Raw genomic sequence first — 23,760 nt, 5'->3', positions numbered from 1 at the left:
GGAGAGTTTGAAGGCTGCTGTATTACCTGATCTCCCCAACTAGATTATAGACCCTTTGAAACAAATTTTAATTCTAAAATTCTTAAGCTTTATTAGATTGGTGATTATATGTTTATTAGTTAAACACAACTATAAACATAAAGAAGCCAGTTGTTTAATTGTTCAAAATAAATATCAAGAAAGCCATGGTGAAGTACAAATTTTTTAGTGGGTAGTGTAGAATACCAAGAAAGGAAATGATGGTTGTAGAGCTCAATCAGGAAATGCTTCTTGAATGAAGTATAGTCGCATCTTGAAGAAGTATGAAAGACTTATGTTGGAGAGCACCAAGGCATCAGTTGGATGAGTTGTGAGATCCAGCTTAGGTGATTTGGAGTGGCCATGACTCAGAATAGCAAGACTTTATTTGTTATGTCTTAACTTTTGCGTTTGAGCCATTTGTGATATATCCTAAACTGAGTTTTGATTATGAAAAAAGCAGTCCTGAACTTGTTTGGTCCTGCTCCACTGGGTGTCTTTCTTCTCTGTGTTTAGTAGAAAAGGTTGGCTAACAGATGTGTTTCCTCTTCAGAGAGGCTTGCAGGTCTAGAACAGCAGGTTATGACACATGTTCCATCTTTGTGATTCCAAGGCAGCAATCATGCACAAAGAGAAATGACAGATGTTTCTCAGTGGAAAAGACCCCAGATCCATGAGCTGGATCAGCTTGTCTAAGTTCCCCCTAAATTAATATTAATCTATTAGTATATATTATATATAATTCTATTAATATAATATGTGTGGGATTCTGCAAGGCACTTGGCATGAGGCTGAGAAAAAAACCGGTACAATGAAGATGTTTAAAAACCTATCTTTAATCTCTAAGAACTTAGTAGGGGTATAAGACAGATACACACAATTTACTGTATATTTTATAAGCCAAAGAGAACAGATAACTCATTTAGGAGTTTAAAGGTAATGAGAAGGATTCAGAAGGGCAGAACTGAGGAGGAGGGCATTCTGGGTGACTTGAGTCAGAAGAGGGGAGTTTGAATTCTCTTCAGCACCAGCAGTGTGTGACCTTGGACAACAAACACTGCGTATGCATAGAAATCTAGAAATGAATAAAGAACAGTACCTATCAGTGCCTGAGAAAATCAAAATAGCTGGTGTTCAGCACTTCTTTTGTATCCGAAGATGGGACCAATTTTCCTGTTAAGCATTTGCTGACCATCACTATTTACTTGGCTTATGTTAGGCATCACAAGGAGGATAGCAAAGACTTTTAAAGCATGTTTTCTTCCCTTGAGGTGTTATAATCTAGTTGGGGAATGACTAATACTCATGAAAAAATTACCGAGAAGTATGGTCCAAAAGTATAATTATAGTATTTTGTGTAACCTAGACTCAGAGCTATGAGTTCAGGATAAATAAGAGGGACATTGGATTCAGTCCAGAGGGGTTAGAATTTAAGCCAGACCCAGATGGAGCCAGATGAGGAGTCTTTAGCTGGTAACCATGGATAAGTTTCAGGGAGTGTGAAATTTCTCCTAAAATGGTATATATGCTTTGTATGAATGCACAGTTTTAAAGGAAAAGTCTCACATCTTTTATTATATTTGTGAAATATTTTCTGCTCCTCAAAATGTTAGCACCATTATCTACATGAATAAAAAGACAGGGCTTGGGGATTTAGTATAGCGTTTGTAGGGAACAATGAGCAACCTTGCCAAGATAAGTCTTCCCTCTTATATGGGACACCTAATTTGTGATTAACACAAATTTGGGCTAATGGCTCTAGGAATAGAAAGGAGAGACAACCCAGCAATTGAACTACTAGGTATTTATCCAAAGGATACAAACATAGTGATTCAAAGGGGCACATGCACCCCAATGTTTATAGCAGCAATGTCCACAATAGCCAAACTATGGAAAGAGCCCAGATGTCCATCGACAGATGAATGGATAAAGAAGATGTGGGGTGTGTGTGTATACACACACACACACACACACACACACACACACAATGGAATATTACTCAGCCATCAAAAAGAATGAAATCTTGGGTGCCTGGGTGGCTCAGTTGGTTAAGCAACTGCCTTCGGCTCAGGTCATGATCCTGGAGTCCCAGGATCGAGTCCCACATCGGGCTCCCTGCTCAAGCGGGGAGTCTGCTTCTCCCTCTGACCCTCCCCCCTCATGTGCTCTCTCTCTCTCTCATTCTCTCTCTCAAATAAATAAAATATTAAAAAAAATGAAATCTTGCCATTTGCAACTATGTGGATGGAACTAGAGCGTATTATGCTAAGTGAAATAAGTCAGAGAAAGACAAATACATGATTTCACTCATATGTGGAATTTAAGAAACAAAACAGATGGACATCGGGGAAGGGAAGGAAAAATAAGGTAAGATGGAAATCAGAGAAGGAGACAAACCATAAGGGACTCTAAACTGTAGAAAACAAACTGAGGGTCGCTGGAGGGGAGGTGGGTGGGAGGATGGGGTAACTGGGTGATGGGCATGAAGGAGGGCACGTGATGGAGTGAGCACTGGGTGTTAGATGCAACTGATGAATCACTGAATTCTACCTCTGAAACTAATAATACATTATATGTTAATTAAATTGAATTAAAAAAAAAGGAAAGATTGGCTTTACCTCCTCCCTGTACTGCAGCCTTTTTTTAAAAAAATTATATTTGGTTTCCTGAGAAAATATTTAAGGTGCCCAAGAAGAAATAATATATTATTCTAAATATTGTATGACTTTGCCCTCTTGCTTTTTAACTGAAGGAGACAATTAGAAATAGATTTCAAATGTAACACTACTTACTCAGTTTTATAAAATTCAAACTGAGCCTTTATCTAATGGCAGATGCTACCTTAGATTCATCTCTTCTGTTCTGAGTTAGTAATGGTGTCTAAGAGTTGCCATATTGGGGGGTGGGGGAAGTTGAATTCATTTTTCAGTAAAACCAAGATCTTTGTCAAACTCAGCAAGAGTGCAGGGAAACTACTCCCCTTCTATGAGATAGAGACATATACTTATTTTATATCCAGAAAGACATTGGTAGTTTGCTTTCCATGAATTAACATTGAAGCTTCAGCAAGGCCTCCTTACCCTTCTTTTTAACTACTTTGCAGAGCTTGAAGGTAGAGGATTGAAAGCTGCTGAGCCATATTTAGTTTCTCACTTGGAGATTTTGAGAAAGCAAATAAATAAAACAAGTGTACCAAAGTCAATACAATTATGAACTTCATGCTACTTTATATTATTACTACTTTGCTACTTTTTCCCTCCTTGTAAAATTATTCCTTATTTCTTGTTTTCACAATGGAGCTCCTTGAAGAGACGATTTAATAAACAGATAAACCTTTGCATATATAAATTATGTGGCAAAGAGAAATCCCTTTGTAACAAGTGTTAGAGGATTTGCATGACTCATTAGAATTGTGTTCTGAGGGCGCCTGGGTGGCTCAGTTGTTAAGTGTCTGCCTTTGGCTCAGGTCATGATCCCAGGATCCTGGGATCGAGCCCCACATCAGGCTCCCTGCTCGGCGGTGACTCTGCTTCTCCCTCTCCCATTCCCCCCTGCTTGTGTTCCCTCTCTTGCTGTGTCTCTCTCTGTCAAATAAATAAATAAAATCTTTAAAAAATAAAAATAAAAAATAAAACAGACAGTAACAGGTGTTAGGATATGGAGAAATTGGAACCCTTGTACATTGCTGGGAGGAATATAAAACGGTACCGTTGCTTTAGGAAATAGTTTGGCAGTTCCTCAATAAATTAAACATAGAATTATATGATCCAGCAATTTCACTTCTAGCTATATCCTCAAAATAATTGAAAATAGGTGGTCAAACAAAAACTTGTACGTGGATATTCACAATTACCGAAAGGTGGAAACAACCCAAATGTCAACCAGCTGATGAATTAATAAACAAAATGTGGTATATCCATACAACGAAATACTGCAAAGCCGTAGAAAGAAAAGAAGTGCCCATACACACTACAGCATGGGTGAGCCTTGAAAACATTATGTGCAGTGAAGGAGCCTAGACCTGAAGGGCCACATACTGTATGATTCCATTTATATGAATTTCCCAGGGGAGGGAGGTGGGGGAATTGGGAGTGATTGGCCAGAAGCTTGCTCTTTGAGATGATGGAAATGTTCAGGAATTAGAGTGGTGATGTTTGCACACATTGTGCAAACTAAACATTGTGCATACTAAAAACCACTGAATTGTGCACCTAAAAATGGTGAATGTTAGGTATGTAAATTTTATGAATGTAAATATCAATACTAAAAAAAGAATAAAAGATTTTTTAAAAGAACACCAATTTCTAGTGGTATGCCCTGCCCTTTGTTTTAGAGACCTGTACAAAAGAAACGCAGGAGATTCTCTTCATTTGACTCAAATTATTTCACAGCTCATGTTGAGATTGTTGAATATCCACTAATCTCAAGTTCCTAGGAGGTAGCAGACCCCAATTTATATGTACATTCTTAAAAAAAATTGAAAGTTTTTTTTTTACTAAATCATGATCATTGTAAAAAATGTATAGAATACACTTCTTATAGTTCTATCCTATAGAAATAACCCATATATTGGTTTGATGTATATACTATTGTAAAGAGAGATTTTACTTTTATGATACCTCTATTTAGAAGAGATGAGGAAGGAGGAAAAAGTTTGTTAATTACCTTTTCTACCCAAGGGAAGGGTATTGTTTCAAATTGCTTTCAGTTTTAAAAATTTATAGGCTAGGGCATCTGGGTGGCTCAGTCGTTAAGTGTCTGCCTTCAGCTCAGGTCATGATCCCAGGGTCCTGGGATCGAGTCCCACATTGGGCTCCCTGCTCTGCGGGAAGCCTGCTTCTCCCTCTCCCACTCCCCCTGCTTGTGTTCCCTCTCTCGCTATGTCTCTCTCTGTCAAATAAATAAATAAAATCTTTAAAAATAAATAAAAATAAAAATTTATAGTCTAGGGGCACCTGGGTGGCGCAGTCGGTTAAGCCTCTGCCTTTGGCTCGGGTCCTGATCCCGGATCCTGCACAGCGGGAAGCCTGCTTCTCCCTTCCCCACCCTTGCTCTATCTCTGTCTCTCTCTCTCTCTCTCTCAAATACATAAATCTTTTAAAAAAAATTTTTTGGGGGGGTGTCTGGGTGGCTCTGATGGCTAAGCAAGCGTCTGCCTTCAGCTCAGGTCATGATCTCCAGGTCCAGGGATTGAGCCCCACATCGGGCTCCTAGCTCAGTGGGGAGTCTGCTTCTCCCTCTCCCTCCGCCTCTCCCCCTGCTTATGCTCTCTCTGTCTCTCTTTCTCTCAAATGAATATATAAAATCTTTAAAAAAAAATTTTTTTTTTTAGTCTAGGTGGTATTTTAGAGTAGCTCTTTGTTCCACCACCACATCAACAAAAACAATGGCAACAAAAACGATGATAATGAAAACACAGCCTAATTTATTGATTGCTTACTAGGTACAAGGTGCTATGCTAAGCATTATAAATACTGTATCCAATTTTTGTAACAGCCTTGCCAGTCATCTTCCTTTTATCAAGAAATTGAGGTTTAAATGGTTAAGCAAAGCATTCAGATTTACTGTGGAGCTGGGGTTCAAACCAGTTCTTTTTTCCTACAAATATTGTATTTTTAATTACTATACTCTTTTGTCTCTCTGCTTATATTCATCCATGGACTATCCCTGATGACCTGTAGGACTTCTTCAAGAGATTGAAACAAGGGTTGAAGTGAAATGTGGGGCAGTTAGAATATTGACATTATGATCATGTTACTTGTTTGGTTGTTTTTCTGGTTTCCTTTTATGTGGGGCTGATAGAGGGATTTATATTAGAGTTTTAATGTATACAGAAAGTTTTTGGTCTTGATTGAAGAATAAAATTATTCTACTTCATATGAATAACAGCTATAATCACAAAATAAAATAGGAATTAATTTGCTTTACATAATCCTATACAGACTCTCCATAGCATGTCCCTGTGTCATCCAGACATTTTGTAAAGCTTTCATTAGGTCTTTATGAACATTACACTCCATTGGTTCTCTTCCTGCCATTTTTTTTAAGATTTTACTTATTTGACAGAGAGATACAGTGAGAGAGAGAACACAAGCAGGGGGAGTGGGAGAGGGAGAAGCAGGCTTCCCACAAAGCAGGGAGCCCGATGCAGGGCTCGATCCCAGGACCCTGGGATCATGACCTGAGCCGAAGGCAGACGCTTAATGACTGAGCCACCCAGGCGCCCTCCTGCCTTTTTTTTTTTTAATATTTTATTTATTTTTTTAAAGTAGGCTCCACATCCAGCATGGGGCTTGAACTCATGACCTCACGATTAAGAGTCTCATGCTCTACCGGCTGAGCCAGCCAGGCGCCTCTCTTCCTGCCTTCCTGATCACATTGTAACGTCTGGGCTCCCCTACCATCCCGTGTATATACCTGTCTGAAAGCTTTCTGTATCCTGTTGAAATTAGTTATTCATATGTCAGTCTTCACATCTAGACAGTGAATTTTTTAAGAAGAGAAACGAAGTCTCATCTCATTCTTCCTTATAATGCTGGTGCCTAACATGGTACCTAATAGGCCATAAGCACATGCTGGGTCCTGTTAAACTAAACTGCTAAATGTGAAAACAAAGACTGCTTTATTTATCTTTATTACTTTGGTGTAAAGAGTCTTCCTACAGAGACAAGGATGAGTCCTGCATTTCTGGCTTCCCTGTAGCCACTGCTCTCATACAATTTTTAAAGTGGAGCTGTGACTATCTTGTGGAGCTCAAAGACTCCACTGACTAACCACTTCATATTGAATCACATCCATATTTCTTAGCTCTCTGTCAGGTTTTCCAGGGTCCCCTTCCCAACTGAACTTCGATTCTTCATGTACATTGTGCACTACTTAAACTGGGGACTTACTGTGCCCTCTTTGTTATTTCTGTGCTTTTGCTGGTGGTGTGTCTTGTACATGCTTTCACCATGGAACCTGAACCATCCTTCAGGTAGCTAAAATGCTCCAGGAAGCTCTATCATCTCCCTGCCTGCTGCAGCCTTCACCAAAAGAAGTCAGCATCTCCCCATCTGAACTCTTCCTAGCACTTGGACTGCAGGATAGCACTGACCTACTAAGTGAGAAATTCCTCAAGAGCAAGCTTCTTGCCTTTGTTTTCTCTGCTGTTTTACATTAATTATTGCATAAATATACATACATTGAATTAAATATAAAAATCAAATTTTGGTTTTTTAGCTTCAAGGAAACTGGTCAAAGGACCATGTTGTTAAAAATTCTTCCTCTGCAGTGGTTTACATGGAAATTCTTAAATTCAGAAACTATGTAGGCTTAGACAATGTATTTATTTCTAGAACTTCAGTTTAGGAAAGAATTTTTTTCCAGATTTATTTTTTAAAATGTTTGTTTGAGAGATACAGAGCACGCACAAGCAGGAGGGGCAGAGGGAGAGAATCTCAACAGACTCTGTGCTGAGCATGGAGCCCGATGCAGGGCTTGGTCCCACCACCCTGAGATCACAACCTGAGCCAAAACCAAGAGTCGGATGCTTAGCCGATTTAGGCACCCCCAGATATATATGTATGTTTATATATGTATTTATATATTTTTATTTATTTCTCAGAGAGCACAAGCAGGGGGAGCGGCAGGCAGAGGGGGAGGGACAAGCAGGCTCCCTGCTAAGCACAGAGCCTGATGCGGGGCTCAATCCCAGGACCCTGGGATCGTGACCTGAGCTGAGCCAAAGGCAGATGCTTAACCAGACTGAGCCACCCAAGCGTCCCAGATTTATATTTAGTTTAAATGTATTTACCATTCTTTGTATTGACTCTCCTCCTTTTCTAGGGCACTGTCTTTAACCTTGAATCAGAGGAGGAGGAATACCCTGGAATCGTTGCAGAAGATAGCAATGACATTTATATCCTGCCCAGTGACAACTCTGGACAAGTCAGTCCTCCAGAGTCTCCTACTGTGACCACTTCTTGGCAGTCAGAAAGCCTACCTGTTTCACTGTCAGCCAGCCAGAGTTGGCACACAGAAAGCCTCCCAGTGTCCCTAGGTCCTGAGTCCTGGCAGCAGATCGCAATGGATCCTGAAGAAGTCAAAAGCTTAGATAGCAATGGGGCTGGAGAGAAGAGCGAGAATAACTCTTCTAATTCTGACATTGTGCATGTGGAGAAAGAAGAAATTCCTGAAAGCATGGAAGAGGCTGCCGTGGCATCTGTCGTCTTGCCAACCAAGGAGCTGCGGGAGGCGCTCCCGGAAGCACCAGCTCCCTTGCTTCCACATATCACTGCCGCTTCCTTGCTGGAGATGAGGGAGCCCGACACAGAAGGGATGACAGTGGAGACAGTCAGCCCTGCTCCGTCTTCGTTCGTGGAACTTGCTGAAGAAGAGAATTTGCTGAAGACAAAAGCAGCAACGGTTGAATCTGTTGAACTGGAAGAGGAGGTGACCCCCACACTGGAACCCACAGCAACACTGCTGAGTGAAGAGGAGATGCGTGTGAGGAGAGGGGGCCTTCGAGAAGGCCCCTCCCCTGCAGGAGAAGCAAAAGCCATCCCACTGTCTGAAGGCAAATCTATACTGCTGTTTGGAGGGGCCGCCGCCATCGCCATGCTGGCAGTGGCAGTTGGGGTCGCACTGGCTCTCAGAAAGAAATAGCAGATTTTTCAGAAGAGAAAGAAAATAAAAAATGTCAGGTTTTAGCTGTACTGACTGAATTTGAACCACCAACAGCTGATTTGGACATTTGTGGAACACTCTGGGATAATGGGGGACTTCTGCTCAACAAGGCAGTAAATTGATCCACATAGTAGGGCTTCAGGTAGAGAGCATTCACGTTTGTCTGATTTTAAGTTCCAAGGGCCTCGACTCCTGCTAAATTCGGAATCCTATGCGTCAAGCACTCCCTCTAGAACAGGGTTTCTCAACCTTGGCATTAATGACATTATGATTAATTCTTCGTTGTAGGAGGCTGTCCTGTGCACTGTAGGATGGGCAACATCCTTGGCCTCTACCCACTAAATACAAGTAGCACCCTTCCCCCAGTTGTGACAATCAGAAATGTCTCCTGACATTGCCAGATGTCCTCTGGGGGCAAAATTGTTCCTGTGGAGAGCCACAGCTCTAGAGGGAAAGGGTTAATTTAGGATCATCTGGGATAGAAATTCCCAGGCAAAAGGGCTCAGCTGTGGGCTCCTCAGCTACTGATTTGTTCCTGCCCTTGGAATTTCATCTTTCCTGGTGAACATGCTGGGTTTTGCAGCCATTCTTTTGTGGCTCTTCTTTTCTTCCCCACCTTCTTGGTCCTGTAGCGTGAGGGTGCTCTCCCCTGATGTCTCAGCTGCCTCTCAGGTACTACACTGCTCCTCTTCACCCCCAGGTTCTTTATAAGGCCCCATGGGAGAGTGCTTGGTCCGCACCCATTAAGTCCCTGATGCTTCCTACAGCTCCACCTTGTAAAGATGTTGTCGTTAGTCATCTTAAAAAAAATAAATATAAAAGAGACCTAGGGTTCCCTGCCTGTGGATGCGAGGGCAAGTAACTGGCTAGAGAGTGGTATTTATCTCATTTATAAGTAGGATGACTTAGGTGGCCAAGTGTCTTCTGGCCCTTTTGTGTATGGCCGGCCACCCTTCTGAGCTTATGGTTACTTGCTGGCAGCATCTCTGTTGCTGGATGGTCACTGTCTATAATCTGGGCTGTGTGTTTTCCCTTTATCTGGCCTCAGTCTTCTTAACTGGTCAACCAGTTTCTCTGCGGTCTCTTCCCATGTGATAAGGATTTTCATACTCGGGCTTACAGACCAATTGAATCATAACTCAATAAGAGTTATACAGAAAATCTCCCTAAATACCATTGAAATAAAAAGTAGGAAAAGAGAAGCTTGAATTTCTTGAGGCTACCCTTGAGATTCTAGTTTGGCTTTCAGAGTTCAAGAGTAAGACTTCTTCCCTGAACTCTTTACAGTCCAAATGCCAGAGTGACAAACCAAAATGATTCTAATCAGTATGTGCTAGTTGAGAATCAGCATAACTTCTTTCATCTGGCTGATCCCATCCCTAACGGGGGGTGGGACTATGTCTTTTCATGTGTGAGGGTCAGTGTCATTATGCAGGACACACATGCTTGAGACAGGTCATCTCAGATTTATCTTAGTAAATGTAACAAATTACTTTTTAGATCCTGAAATTTGTAATAAAATTACTTTACTATCCTGATCACCAAAACTTGATGTTTTAAATGTGCTTTCTTTTTTAAATTTTAAATTTAAAATGAAATCTTCTCCCTAAAGCAATACTATTTAAAAATTGGTCAAGGAAAGGTCTGAAGTGTGTTTGTCTGTTCAGCTTTATCATGCAATGTGTCTTTATGTTCTGAGTTTTAGTGTCTTAGGGAGTGGTATTTTTAAGGGTTTTGGAGCACTTTGATTAGGATAGCTAGAGGTGAGGGGGGAAATGGGATTAATGTAGTAAAGATTATTTTCCTCCTTGGACTCTGACAGTTGGCTCAGACATTGGGTTACTCTGTATTCTAATTGCTACTTTTGTGTTTGCATAGGGTAAGAGCAAACTGGTGAGTTATCTTGATTTTTTTTTTTCTCTTTTATAATAAAATATTTTCCTTCCAATGTTCACACTTTTAAACTCTGGATCCTCAAACCCATTAGCTAAGACACATGTAAGTACTAAGAGAAGTCAGGTTTATTTTGGAGCTACTAAAAGGCCATCTGTGGCTTAAGATATTTGGGTCTGTGTTCTCCACGGAAGGAGCTGCCACGTGCTGGTTTATCGTCCCATCTGTTGAACATTAACCCAAAGTGATCTGGCCCATTGTATCTTCCTGGGTAATGGTTAATATTCTTTTCCATTGGCTTTCTCTAGAGTGATTCACTGTTGGTTCCAAGTAATAGGAACGTGTCAGTGTCCCCATTCCTTCTTCACTTCCTTATCCTCAGCCTCTGGCAGTGGAAGGGAATACCCTAGTAAGGACTGCTTCTTACAGCAGCTACTTTTGCTATGAAAAAAAAAAAAAGTTATTTCTCAACCTCCCACCTCCCCCTTTTTTGGTGGCGCTGGTAGTAGGCCATTTCTTCTTCCCCTGCTAACTTATATTACATCTGAATCTAAAGTAAAAGGCAGATTCAGGATAAATCCAACTTGCTTATGGAGCTCAGATGTGGAATTAAAAATATCACCATTTATCGTTCCTCATTCCTTGAACTATTCAGGAAAAGTTTGTGTAAGTCCTCTAGAATTCTTAATTGCTTTATTGAATGTAATGATTTCTGAAAACTTGGCAAAAAGCCAGTGAAGATTTCTTGAGAAAAATACCAGAATTAATGCTATTTTATCCTCTCTGTATTAAAATAATAATAATTCTGGGCCCAAAGAAGTCAGTCAGTATCTACAGTGTGCCTTAGGGGACTCTTGTGATCATCACTGTCCTATAGAAAGCTTTCTAGAAACCAAAAAGCAACTGTTGGCCATCTGGTTCACACACTGCACAAAGGCATCCTTGATACCTGCCCTCACCTGCGTTTCTGTACCATCTCATCTATCAAATGCAGCTGTTCCCTGGGTTTGTCCTGGGGGAATAAACAGTGAGCCCGGAGATGGGGTTTTTTGAACCACAGCTACCATTAATTTCTTGTGGAAATTAATGTCCACAGCCTTTGTGCTAATTCTAATAATAATACAGAAGTAATGCCTGCTCCTTGCCTTTTTTCCTTAAAGGCATGATGTGGACAAGTGTCATACGCACAGAATTTTGAAATTATTTTAAGAGATGCTTTATAGAAATAAAAGGTACTCTAGATAAGATTTTTGTCCTTTCTTTTAATTTCTGAGGTCTTTTTACACAAATTTATCTTTCAAAGAACTTGAGGTGGTGATCATGTTTCACAGAGAGCCTGTTGACTATTTGGTTGCTTTATAGAAACAGTTTCTGGCCTCTGAACCAATTTCCTCACAAGCATGACAGTAGTCCCTTTGTCTGCAGCTTCATTTCCTGTGGCTCAGTTACCCGCGGTGCGCCGCGGTCCAGAAGCAGATGGTCCTCTTTCTGATGGATCCTCAGAAGGTCGGTAGTAGCCTAATGCCTCGTCACAGTGCCTGGTCATTCACCTCCCTTCATCTCATCACATAGGCACCTTAGCATCTTACATCATGACGAGGGTGAGTATCAGTACAAGAAGATATTCTGAGAGGGAGAGACCACATTCACATAACTCATTACAGTATATTATTATAATTATTCTATTTTATTGTTTTAATCTCTACCGTGCCTAATTTATAAATTAAACTTTACCACAGGGATGGACGTAGAGGAAAAATCATATAGAGGGCTCAGTACTATCCACAGTTTCAGGCATCCACTGGCGAGGATAAGGGGGCGCTACCCTATTTCATTTTAAAGTCTCAGCAACACAGTACTAGAAGGTTTCTTCTCTGGAGGACTGAGATCTGCCATTAGTGATAACCTCCTCCTGTTACTCCATTCATCACTTAGGAGGTTCAACTGTGAGATGGGTTTGAGTTTAGGGTGCATATTTTTTTCTGTATTAGAATATCTTTTTCCTTAAAAAATGTGGGTCATTTTAACAAATAGTTGAACATTTAGCTTGCCAGGGATTGTCCTAGAGCGCCCTTACATACCTTAGTCCATCTTCACAGTTGTAATTCATATTTGTATTCCTTATCCCCAGTTTACAGAATGAAGAAACCTGAGAGTTTAATGACTTTTCAAAGGTCTTCTAGCATAGGAGAGGCAAAGGCAAGGGTGTTAATTTTTCTGACTCCAAGTCTAGTGCTTTTCTCAGTTTTTACCATTTTTGTGACCCTGCCAAGCAGGATTGGTAGGCTCCCTACAAATGGTTGTGCCAATCATACACTGCACTAGGGCGGCCAAGCTCACCCAACTGAAGGGAGATTTTTCTTGATTTGTACGATGGTTCCATATGGTCTAGTCCTAAGTACTGAGCATGTTCGAAGGTTATGTCCAGGGTTATTCCCAACTTCTGATTCTACCAGATGTTTTCCCCTTAAATACTGAATGAGGTGCCTTATGGCTAAAGAATTATAGGTTACTGCTGGTACAGATCTTTTTCTTTTTTTTTTTTTTCCAAAGATTTTATTTATTTGACAGAGATACAGCGAGAGAGGGAACACAAGCAGGGGGAGTGGGAGAGGGAGAAGCAGGCTTCCCGCAGGGCAGGGAGCCCGATTCGGGGCTTGATCCCAGGACCCTGGGATCATGACCTGAGCTGAAGGCAGATGATTAACAACTGAGCACCCAGGCGCCCGGGTACAGATCTTTCATTAGCATCTTCAGCTAATGTGTCAGATAGTACGTCTTTCTGCTTGTAAACAAGGGTTAGGGTTAGGGCAGTCTGACACAGGAATCTCCAAATGATTTGAAGGCAGCACCTTGACACTTTCTCTCCCCTAGTCTGTTCATTATTTTCCTTTTCCCCTGCCCATGCCATGAGTTGTGAAGTGGGGTACTTCTAGGTGTTGCTTGGCCTCTCAATGTCACCAACTCAAGTGAGCTGGTCAGGCACCCCCACAGGCACATCTTGCTCAGAAGCTGACACTAGGTGACTTTCCAGTGAAAAATCTTCTGTTCTATTCCACAACACACTGGGGAATGTAAAGTTGGTAGTAGCCTTGGCTATAGAACACCCATTTCTTAAAATTTAGCCACTATTTCTTCGTTACCTCATATACACAGCTCCACAGAGTGGAAATGGTCGGTCGTGTAACTAAAATATTAATACATCCTGTCTTCCTTTTCTTTACACAAGACTAGCCTCTGTCTGGCTTGCCATGTTCCTGTGAATTAAAACCAGTAGTGTTCTCTACATGTTTATGTTTACACTGCAATAGCTCTAGCCAGGCAGCTGCTCCAATCGAACGCACGCTCAGGTTGGAAATGTTCTCAGGGATATTTGCAAGGCCTTGTAATAAGTTAAAAAGTAGCAGCTGGCTTAAGGTGATCCTTGCCCCCTTCTCACCTTCTTAGGGGAAATTTTATAGTAATGTTGCTCAGTGAGTGTTCTTTGCACCACTAGGAGAAACTGGCTAAGTTTGTTTCAGGAATAAAAGGAAGTTGAAGTATAATTTTTCCTATTACAGAGTCTGGAATAACTGGTTCCTGGTTTCTAGCAAGACAATCGTATTACATAGATTGGTCCTTGGCCAGCACCAAAGGAAAAGATAGAATATTTTTCCTAGACCTGTGTTTTTCCTGCTGTCTTACCTAGTCTTCCATTTCTTTTCCTCCACATTAAAAGTGCCTCTTCCTACCTCGTTCCTTGACCGAGTTCAATTTATTATTGGTTCTAATGTTCTCATCTCCTCAAAATTACTGGAATTAAATGGTAATTTTGGTAATTAACATAAGCATTTCACTTAAATGCATGTATTTTTCTGTATAAATTTCCATTAGCTCTCCTAACAGCTCTGATTTGCTCATTTATGTGGGTTATTCTCGCTCCTCCTTTTCCCTCCTGGTAATCTGCCTTTTGTCCAGGTCTACTCTTCATCAGGGAAAAGGAACAAAATTCAAATCTATGAATTGTGCTTTCTGTTAGAAGCAGTGTGTTGGGGAGAACACATTGGAAGTTGAAATAAAGTGAGATCTGAAGATAATTGATGGACTCCTTTCTATTCATATGGTAACCTTATGCCCTTGACTTCGGAGGGATCATTTCAGATAATCTTGTGGTCTTCGTAAGTACACACTCACTTGCTTTGCCCTCAGGTTCTGAAAACATGATCGTAACATCCAAAGGACACTCCCTATTCAAGTTTCCAGTCAGCAATTAAATTGTTAGGGAATAAAAGCACACTCTGGCGCTGTGACCCTTTAAGGCAGTCCCGAGCATCTCCGTAGTCCGTGCTGGATCCTGCATGGTGAGATCAGGAATGATTTAACCTTCTGAATAGACCACATAGTCCATCTGACTTTCAGATGTGCCAAGCACATCCTGGAGAAGAAAGCTGTTTCTCTTTAACCAAGGAATTTCCATCACTTAATTCAAATATTTAAAAAACCAGGATGAAACACATTGAATTAAAAATTTTCAATCATATCCATGAGGAGTATGTTCCCAGCGTAAAATCCACCAGCTTCCAGGATATGCCTGAGTCTTGTGGCTGGGATATGCCCAAGACTGGAACACTTGTTTTTGATACAGTGGACTGACTCTTCATGATGCTGGCTTAGGAACAAGAGGTGATCATTTTGCTTTATGGCAGAGAAAGTCTAACTTGGCCTGAAAAAAAATGTACACCAAAATGTGTCTATAAGCTGCATTAAAATGGTGGCCTACTGTTAAGCAAAACAATGGCAGGTGAAGGTGCTGTGAAAAGTTGTATTATGAGAATCTGGGATTATTTGTTGTTTTAGAGCCCTTTTCTCTTCCATTAGCATTGACTATTTGTATTTAAATTGTTCCTTTTAGAAGAAAGTATCTCCTCTCCCTAGTGAGAATCTGATTGAACACTTCGATACATGTGTGGATGAGTATGTATGTGTGATTCGATTTCTGTCCAGATTTCTGTCCACCGTACTATGAATCCTTCCAAAAAAAAAAGGTTCAAAACATAACAGTATTACTGGAAGATTTCCAAATGGTGGTCTTCATACTGCACAGCTTTTAGTATCTAAAACATATTGCAGATAACCAGGTTGTGATCCAGCCCTAGTACAGTATGTATTTAATGCTGAACAATGCATTTTTTTTTTTTTAAGATTTTGTTTGAGAGAGAGTGAGAGAACAGAGGGAGAGTGAGAGGGAGAAGCAGACTCCCCACTGAGCAGGGAGCCCTATGCAGGGCTTGATCCCAAAACCCTGGGATCATGACCTGAGCTGAAGGCAGACGTTTAACCGAATGAGCCACCCAGGGATCCCTCATTTTTCCTTTCTGATTAAACTCCCAAGGAACAGAAAAGTGTTTTGGTAACAAGAAAGTGTCATACTCACAGTAACAACAGTACTACTGGTTAAGTGAAACAGTACCATGTGTGATGTGAACCCAGCATCTGCCATCATACTTTTAAACAGAATGCTAGGAAACACTTATTGCCGGGAACAAGAGACCAGTGTTGCACTGTTTTTTGTTTTTTAAGATTTTATTTGACAGAGAGGGAGCTAGCGAGAAAGGGAACACAAGCAGGGGGAGTGGCAAAGGGAGAAGCAGGCTTCCCCCTGCCGAAGCAGGGCTTGATCCCTGGGATCACGACCTGAGCTGACGCTTAATGTCTGAGCCACCCAGGCGCCCCTGTTGCACTCTTTCTAAATGTAAGCTCTCCCTGGTTTATTCTGGCACTTCCCAAATGACTTATTTTGGTATTACTTGCATTCTGTGTCCCTAAGAAAGGGAACCACCTCAAGCGTTGAATTTTTAAAAATCTAACTGTTCTTTCATCTTTTATGCCTAGAAAACCTGTTTTCTTTAGATGTAGCTTTTGGGCAAGATCAGCTGAGGAATACAGGAGGCAAATGAATACGTAAGATTATTAACCTATTTCCCCATGGGATGTATGCAATAGCCTCTGGTATTCCATCAGGCTAACATTTTTATTAAAGCTCTGACTTCTTGGAAAGAGAAAAAAATGCATTGAGTTACCTGATTTTGGAAACTGCGGTTGACTTGGGCCCTTAAATCCCACCACACCTTTTAATTGCCTATGGTTCTCCCTGACTCAATAAAAGGAAATCAAGTTGAAAAAAAAAAAAATCGCATGTTCTGAGGCCTGATTTTCCCATTGAGTAGAGAACTTTAGTCCAGAACCTCTTGTACTGTTTGGTTTTTATGTTCCCTATTTTGAAAGGAGTTTTTCATTTGTGAGGGTATGTGCATCCGTCTCCAGTCCTTGCTCTCCTCAAACACGATCTTGCCTGCTGTAAGACCATGCCCCAAGGTTGCACTTTAATAAACAGTAAAGTTGGGGTTTTTTTTAAACAGAAAAACATTGTTTTTTTCTTCTGCCTTACAATCTGTTCTTAAATTTAATTTTCAAGTGAAGTACAAAAGAAATAAGATAAGGGCACAATGTGTAGTAGATTTAGAAGATGGTATGAAACTCAAATATGTGCAAGTTGACATTTTCATTCAAGTACGTTAATGTAAAGATGTCTAAACGGATCACCGGCTTAAAATATCTTTAAAAGAGAAATAAATAGCTATTATCTCACGCCTGTCTTTTCTAAGAACTTTGTTTAAATTGCCGTGGCTCCGTCTCAGCTGGAGGCAGCTGTACTGTTGTCACCATATCAAGTTTTAACCAGTCATGCTTTGGCAGAGGTGTCCACTCAGTCCATCTCCTACAGCAAGAAAGGAAAAATAGCCAGAATTAACCAGTGTAATTCACAAACCAGGATTCCGTTCTTAAGGACTCTGGTGCCACAATCAATAGAAGTGAAGCTGGCGTTTGTGCAAAAAACACTCTCTGGAGTCCTTTTATCCTTAGATCCCTGCATCCTCCTTCTTGCTACATGGGAGCAACCACAAAAACACAGGTTTTGCAGGTGCTGAGATCGGGATCTTCACATCTGTTGAGTCACTTACGGTGCCAAGAAGCACCTTAGTGCGTCTGAGGAATGAAGATTCTGTTTCATTCCCTCAGTATTTTTTTTTAGCTTTTGTTTATTTGTTTGAGAGAGAGAGAGGACGAGTTGGGGGAGGGGCAGAGGGAGAAGCAGACTCCCCGTTGAGCAGAGAGCCTGACACGGGGCTCCATCTCAGGACCCCAAGAACATGACCTGAGCCGAAGGCAGATGCTTAACTGACTGAGCCACCTGGGCGCCCTCATCCCTTCAGGATTTGGTAAGCTGTTAATACAGACTGCTGTTGACATCTGCCCACTTATTCCCCCTCTAGATGGTTGTTGGTGAAAGCTGTCCAGGAACCTTCTCAGGCTTACCGTCTTCCAACGATTCAGCTTGGTTTAATATACTTGAGTCAAGGGGCGCCTGGGTGGCTCAGTTGGTTAAGCGACTGCCTTCGGCTCAGGTCATGATCCTGGAGTCCTGGGATCGAGTCCCGCATCGGGCTCCCTGCTCAGTGAGGAGCCTGCTTCTCCCTCTAATCCTCCCCCCTCTCATGTACTCTCTCTCTCTCTCTCTCTCATTCTCACTCTCTCAAATAAATAAATCTTTAAAAAAAATATATACTTGAGTCAAGATTTATATTCATTCTGTTTTAAAATGCTGGCATGGGGCGCCTGGGTGGCTTAGTCCATTAAGCATCCAACTCTTGATTTCAGCTCAAATCATATGTGAGATCAAGCCCTGCATCAGGCTCCGCACTGGGCACGGAGTCTGCTTAAGATTCTGCCTCTCCCTCTGCCCCTCCCTGCAACTTGCGTGTGTGCACGTGCTCTCTCTCTCTCAAAAAATAAAAAAATAAAAAAATAAAAAAAGTGCTGGCACAAATGAAGACCATGGCAGACAGAGAAAAAAGGCGTTGAAACTTATCAGTAAATATTAACAGGGTTAGATGCCTGGGTAATGCCTCTGACACATAAAATCCCAAACATTCACTAATACTTTCAAATTTACAAATAAGACACATCAACTTAATTTCCAGTTAAAGTGAAGCAACAGACTTTGAGGGCTATCTGGCTCTTCTTGGTCATCATCATGAAGAACTGTTATTTTTAATATCTTGGACAGGTTTTGTGGGGAAGATTTTAGATAGTTTTCCCCCCTTTTGAATATTTTGGTCTCTCTCCCCAACATCCTTTTTTGGTAAGTATGTTTTTAAATGTAAATTATGGGGCGCCTGGTGGCTCAGTCAGTTAAGCCTCTGCCTTCAGCTCAGGTCAAAATCCCAGGGTCCTGGGATCGAGCCCCACATCTGGCTCCCTAATCAGTGGGGAGCCTGCTTCTCCCTCCCAACTTGTGCTCTCTCTCTCAAATAAATAAAATCTTAAAAAGAAAATGTAAATTATACTTAATGTTTGTGACCAGGTGAGAGTGAGAGCAGACGGAAGAAGCTCCGCTGGGGATACTCCTGCCACATTCTTTCATGCTCCACACACCTACCTACACCCTCCTATTCTGATTCTAGCAATAGTATAGTATAAAGTATGCTCTGATAGTAGCGTGTCTTTTTTTTTTTTTAAAGATTTTATTTATTTGACAGAGAGAGACACAGCTAGAGAGGGAACCCAAGCAGGGGGAGTGGGAGAGGGAGAAGCAGGCTTCCTGCTGAGCAGGGAGCCCAATGTGGGGCTTGATCCCAGGACTGAGCCACCCAGATGCCCCTGATAGTAGCCTGTCTTAAAAATAACGTTGATGGAGCTCAAAAGGGCATTAGGTGCTCATCACCACCTTCTACAACACAACTTTTGTCACAGAGGCAAAACCAAGCCTTTCTACCTGAGCAAGAAGGTCTCTGAACCTCTCTTGTGGTTTGGTCACCAGAAGCACAGGGAGAAAGAATGAAAGAAGCCCTGCAGCAGACAGTTCTGCTGGGTTTCCAGACCTTAGAGGGACCAGGCAGAGACCAAGAAGATTTAGTGAAACACCAAGGAGCTGACATCACTGGTTCTTACATTTCTGGCTAAGTTCCTCACATAGGTGAATAGGTTCTGGTTAATAAAGTTCACTGTTGTGCGAAAGACATCACGGAGCAAGGATGGTGTGTGATTGGCCACCTTTTTGGCCAAGAGCATGGCCAACATCAGCATGGTCTTCTCCTCCTCCATGTCCGTAGGGTAAGTCTGCATGATCCGCTCCAGTGCAGTGGCGAGGTACCTCCTTCTGTCCTGCATGGGTGAAAACAGGGTCACACGGAACCGAGTTTACTAATATTCTGCCCTCTGAAAGGAAAACAGTCCTCCAATGTTAAGTAGAAAGCAGCTTTCATTTCATAGGGAGGAACTTATTAAACAGCTGAGGAGGTTGGAGGAGAGAATGAGAAATTATTTAATTTTGAGAGACAATGGAAAGGGGAGACTGAGCTCACTCCCTGCAGCTGGACACTCATTCACCAAATACATTTTTCTTGAGCCTGTGTGTTCACTTTAGAGAATGGAACCGAAGAAGCCCAAGTCCTTCCCTGCCTCTAAGACACTTAAAGAATTAGTTAACTACCCAAGATGTCTTACATCTATCTTACTGGGGCAGACCTAGCTCCAGGGAAGGAGATGAAAGGGGGCCTAAATGTGACCTTCTCGCCTAGCCTACACGGGAGAGGCACCCCACAGACCATTAGACCTGAAAGGACCTTCAACCTCATCAACTCAGACGCAAAGTTCAGTTAACATTGTGGGAGAGGTCCTGAGGCAGAACATGACCATGCCTATGACAGCTGCTGGAGAACTCCAGACAGGGCGAGATCCCTGGAGTAGAGACAGACCTGCTTACAGGCAGGAGGCTGACCTGGCTGACTGAACCTTGGAGGATGAATACATTTCTGTGTAGTGAGGAGCATTTGCATTTTCAGGTGGTGGTCAAAGGATGGAACCATTCTCTCCTCTGAACTCCTGTAGACATAGATTTGACAGCCTTCCAGCAGTTCTCCCTCCCACTATGTTTCTTCAGGAAGGATAGGTACTTTATGGTGCCCGGCAAGGGTTAGAAGTTCTGTTAGTATCTGTATATTGATTATAACCATGAAGTTAAGAGTAGCAGGCTAAATAAAATGTCACTTTTCTTGTGACTTGACATTCTCTACTTACATTTTTATTCAAATGAAGAAAGAATAAGTTATTTCTGGAAGAGTCATACACATTTTATTAATCTGTTTAGAGGCTTTTGTATCCAAAATGTTGACTCTGACTTAAGGTTCAAGTTTCCTAAATGTCAAGTTAATTCTGAAATACAATTAACCATGCTATGATTCTATTTCCAATTCTTTTGTAGGCAGTCATGAATTGAGTCACCTCACTGGACACTGGTCTGAGAGGAGACAGAGGACAGACCTCGATGGTTTAATTAACAACAGAAAACTAAAAGACAACCTACTGAATGGGAGAAGATATTTGCATATGAGATATCTGATAAAAGATTAGTATCCAAAATACATAAGGAACTTCTACAACCCTAAAAAACAATCCAATTAAAAAATGGGTGGAAGACATGAACAGACATTTCTCCAAAGAAGACATCCAGATGGCCAACAGACACATGAAAAGATGCTCCTCATCACTCATCATCAGGGAAATGCAAATCAAAACTACAATGAGGTATCACCACACACCTGTCAGAATGACTAAAATCAGCAACACAGGAAACAGATGGTGAGGATGTAGAGAAAAAGGAACCCTTGTGCACCATTGGTGGGAATGCAAACTGGTGCAGCCACTCTGGAAAACAGTATGGAGGTTCTTCAAAAAAATTAAAAATAGAGCTACCCTGTGACCCCGTAATTGCACTACTGGATATTTACCCAAAGAATAAAAAAACACTAATCGAAGGGATACATGCACCCTTATGTTTACAGCAGCATTATCTACAATAGCCAAACTATGGAAGCAGCCCAAGTGTCCATCAGTTGATGAATGGATAAGGAAGATGTGGCATGTATACAATGGAGTATTATTCAGCCATAAAAAAGAATGAGTTCTTGTCATCTGCAACAACAGGGATGGAGCTACAGAGTAGAGTATCATGCTGAGTGAAATAAGCCAGTCAGAGAAAGACAAATAACTATGATTTCGCTCATATGTGGAATTTAAGAAGCAAAACAAAGGGAAAAAGAGACAAACTGAAAAACAGACTCTTACTATAGAGAACAAACTGCTGGTTACCAGAGGGGAGGTGGGTGGGGGATGGGTGAAATAGGTGTAGGAGATTAAGAGCAAACTTCTCTTGATGTGCACTGAGTAATATACAGAACTACTGAATCACTATATTATATACCTGAAACTAATATAAGACTATATTAACTACACTGGAATTAAAATTTAAAAAAAAACCTGACCACTGAAAAAAGTTCTCACACTTCCTGACTAACCCAGAAAAGGCAGTGGTGGATTTTCTCACTTACTTCTTCCGATAGGTTCACATTCATAAACCGCATTGCCAGGTTATTCACCAGTCCTGGGTGGATGCTGCGATCCATCTTGTCCCCTATTACGGCGAGCTGCCTGGCGATATCCTGGATGATTTCTTCTTGACCCTGAGAATCTAAATGTTCAGGCAGGGGCACAGAGACACAGCAGATTCAGACGATGGCCCTGTCTGACCCCTCCCACTCCACCCTGTACCAGAAAAAGAAAGGGATTCTGCTTTGGAAGAGAGCCCGCCCGTTTGCACCGCTCACCACAGTGGGCTCGCTGAGCACGTGCTATGCTGGTAGAGCTGCAGTTGAGGGCAGCCAGGGCGGAGCACTGGGGCCAGGAAAGGGTCTAAGTGAGCAGAAGACTTGGAGAAGCAGGCCCCTCCCCACACACAGAGTCAACATTTGTCTGTGAAAAGGACAGTGATGCCAGGGCATCTGTGGCATGAATCTGGTGGCAACCTTCCCGGCTGCCAGCTCTACTCCATCACGTAACAGGTGTTGGCCTAAGAAGCTGTTAGGGCGGGGGCTTCGCCGCAGCTGGAGTTAGAGCCACACGCGTGCCAGAGAGATCAACACCCCTGCTTGCCCTGCCACCTGCACTCCCCCCGCCCTCTGTTCCTCCCTCAACACTCAATACTACACCATTTATCTGTCAGTGTTCTTTGTCTGACTCCCCTGTCAGAAGGTAAGCTTCCTAAGAGCTCTGATTTTTAAATGTTTTGTTTACTGTCAAACACGCAGCCCTGAAAAGGCAAGGCACACGGGAGCTCGATCAACAACTGCACAATGAACGAGTCAATGAACAAATCCTGTCCCTGCTCCTAGTAAGCACTCAATAAATGCCAGCTACCATTATTTCTCCCATTAAATCTTGTATTTCTTCTGTGTTTGCACCTTCCCTCTGGCTTATTTACCCAGGACAGAAATCTCAGTCTCCACAATGCTTGCAGCCACCCTCAAGCAGTGGTCACATCTGATCTCAGAGCACAGACACACCTGTCTTTTCTAGTGTCCCCAGCGTCACCGCCCGGACGTGGGTTCTCCGTCAGCTCTCATCTGGGTCATGACGGCAAGCTCCGAGCCCCCTCTCACTGCCCTCCAGGCCTTTCCCCACTCTCCATGGTATGCCAGCGAGGCACTGAGGTGCAAGAGTGAAAGAGGCTTTGAGGGGGTTGGGGGTACTGCTGTGACCCTGGGGAGAGCGCCTCCTTAAATTCTGTGCCCTTAGCGTTTCACCTGCCCCACGGTGGTCTTGACGATGACCCATGGAGTATGGCTAGGATGTCACTTCTCTACTCCTTCACGGGCTCACACCTGCTGAAGTGACAAGTTGCAACCAAGCCTCAAAGCACCTTGGACCTTAACTTGCACTATTCCCTCCAAACACGCTAGCCAAACCCAACTATTCACATTACCTTTAACAGGCCCCAGTCTTTCCGCCTGCAAGTGTCTGCTTACGCCGTTGCCATTGCCTCTTACCAGTTCCCAAAGAGCCAAAATGTACCCCTTCCTCCACAGGCCAGCTCAAGTGCAGTTATAGCCATGCAGTCTCTCCGGACTCCCTCTCCGGAGCTCCCACTGTACTGACTGCCTCATTGATTTCTCTGAGCTTTTTCACTTGGTTCCAGCAAACTTCAGGAGTCCTGGCAGATTCAGTCAGTATCCAGCTGAGTAAATGAATTCACCAATGGAACTGTGGTATACAGAGCCTCTATTCTACTCTATTAAGTACCTGGGG

At 42.2% G+C, this 23,760-nt stretch overlaps 2 protein-coding genes across 6 annotated transcripts in view; one reads left to right on the top strand and one right to left on the bottom strand.

Moving 5' to 3' along the window:
• The window catches only part of BCL2L13 (BCL2 like 13), a 90,922-nt gene extending 76,268 nt beyond the window's left edge, over positions 1–14,654 (top strand). For both annotated transcript variants that reach the window (XM_028120992.2, XM_088025844.1), the window contains one exon: positions 7,846–14,654. In XM_028120992.2, coding sequence (XP_027976793.1) covers positions 7,846–8,664 — 819 coding nt within the window. In that variant the 3' untranslated portion in view covers positions 8,665–14,654. The remainder of the gene's footprint in view (positions 1–7,845) is intronic.
• The window catches only part of BID (BH3 interacting domain death agonist), a 48,102-nt gene continuing 36,162 nt past the window's right edge, over positions 11,821–23,760 (bottom strand). For 3 of the 4 annotated variants that reach the window (XM_088025845.1, XM_088025846.1, XM_028120995.2), the window contains 3 exons: positions 22,008–22,147; positions 19,570–19,782; positions 11,821–12,204 (listed from right to left, as the gene is read on the bottom strand). In XM_088025845.1, coding sequence (XP_087881971.1) covers positions 12,187–12,204; positions 19,570–19,782; positions 22,008–22,147 — 371 coding nt within the window. In that variant the 3' untranslated portion in view covers positions 11,821–12,186. Of the gene's footprint in view, positions 12,205–14,751; positions 17,336–19,569; positions 19,783–22,007; positions 22,148–23,760 lie in introns of all 4 variants that reach the window. The other variant, XR_015768812.1, reaches the window with a different exon arrangement.

The sequence above is a fragment of the Eumetopias jubatus genome, unplaced genomic scaffold (genome assembly GCF_037043125.1).
Source record: "Eumetopias jubatus isolate StellerSeaLion01/CBP00866 unplaced genomic scaffold, mEumJub1_p1.0 scaffold_8, whole genome shotgun sequence".
Taxonomy (NCBI): domain Eukaryota; kingdom Metazoa; phylum Chordata; class Mammalia; order Carnivora; family Otariidae; genus Eumetopias; species Eumetopias jubatus.
The sequence above is the reverse complement of the archived record's forward strand: the minus strand, read 5'-3'. Positions and strand labels throughout refer to the sequence as shown.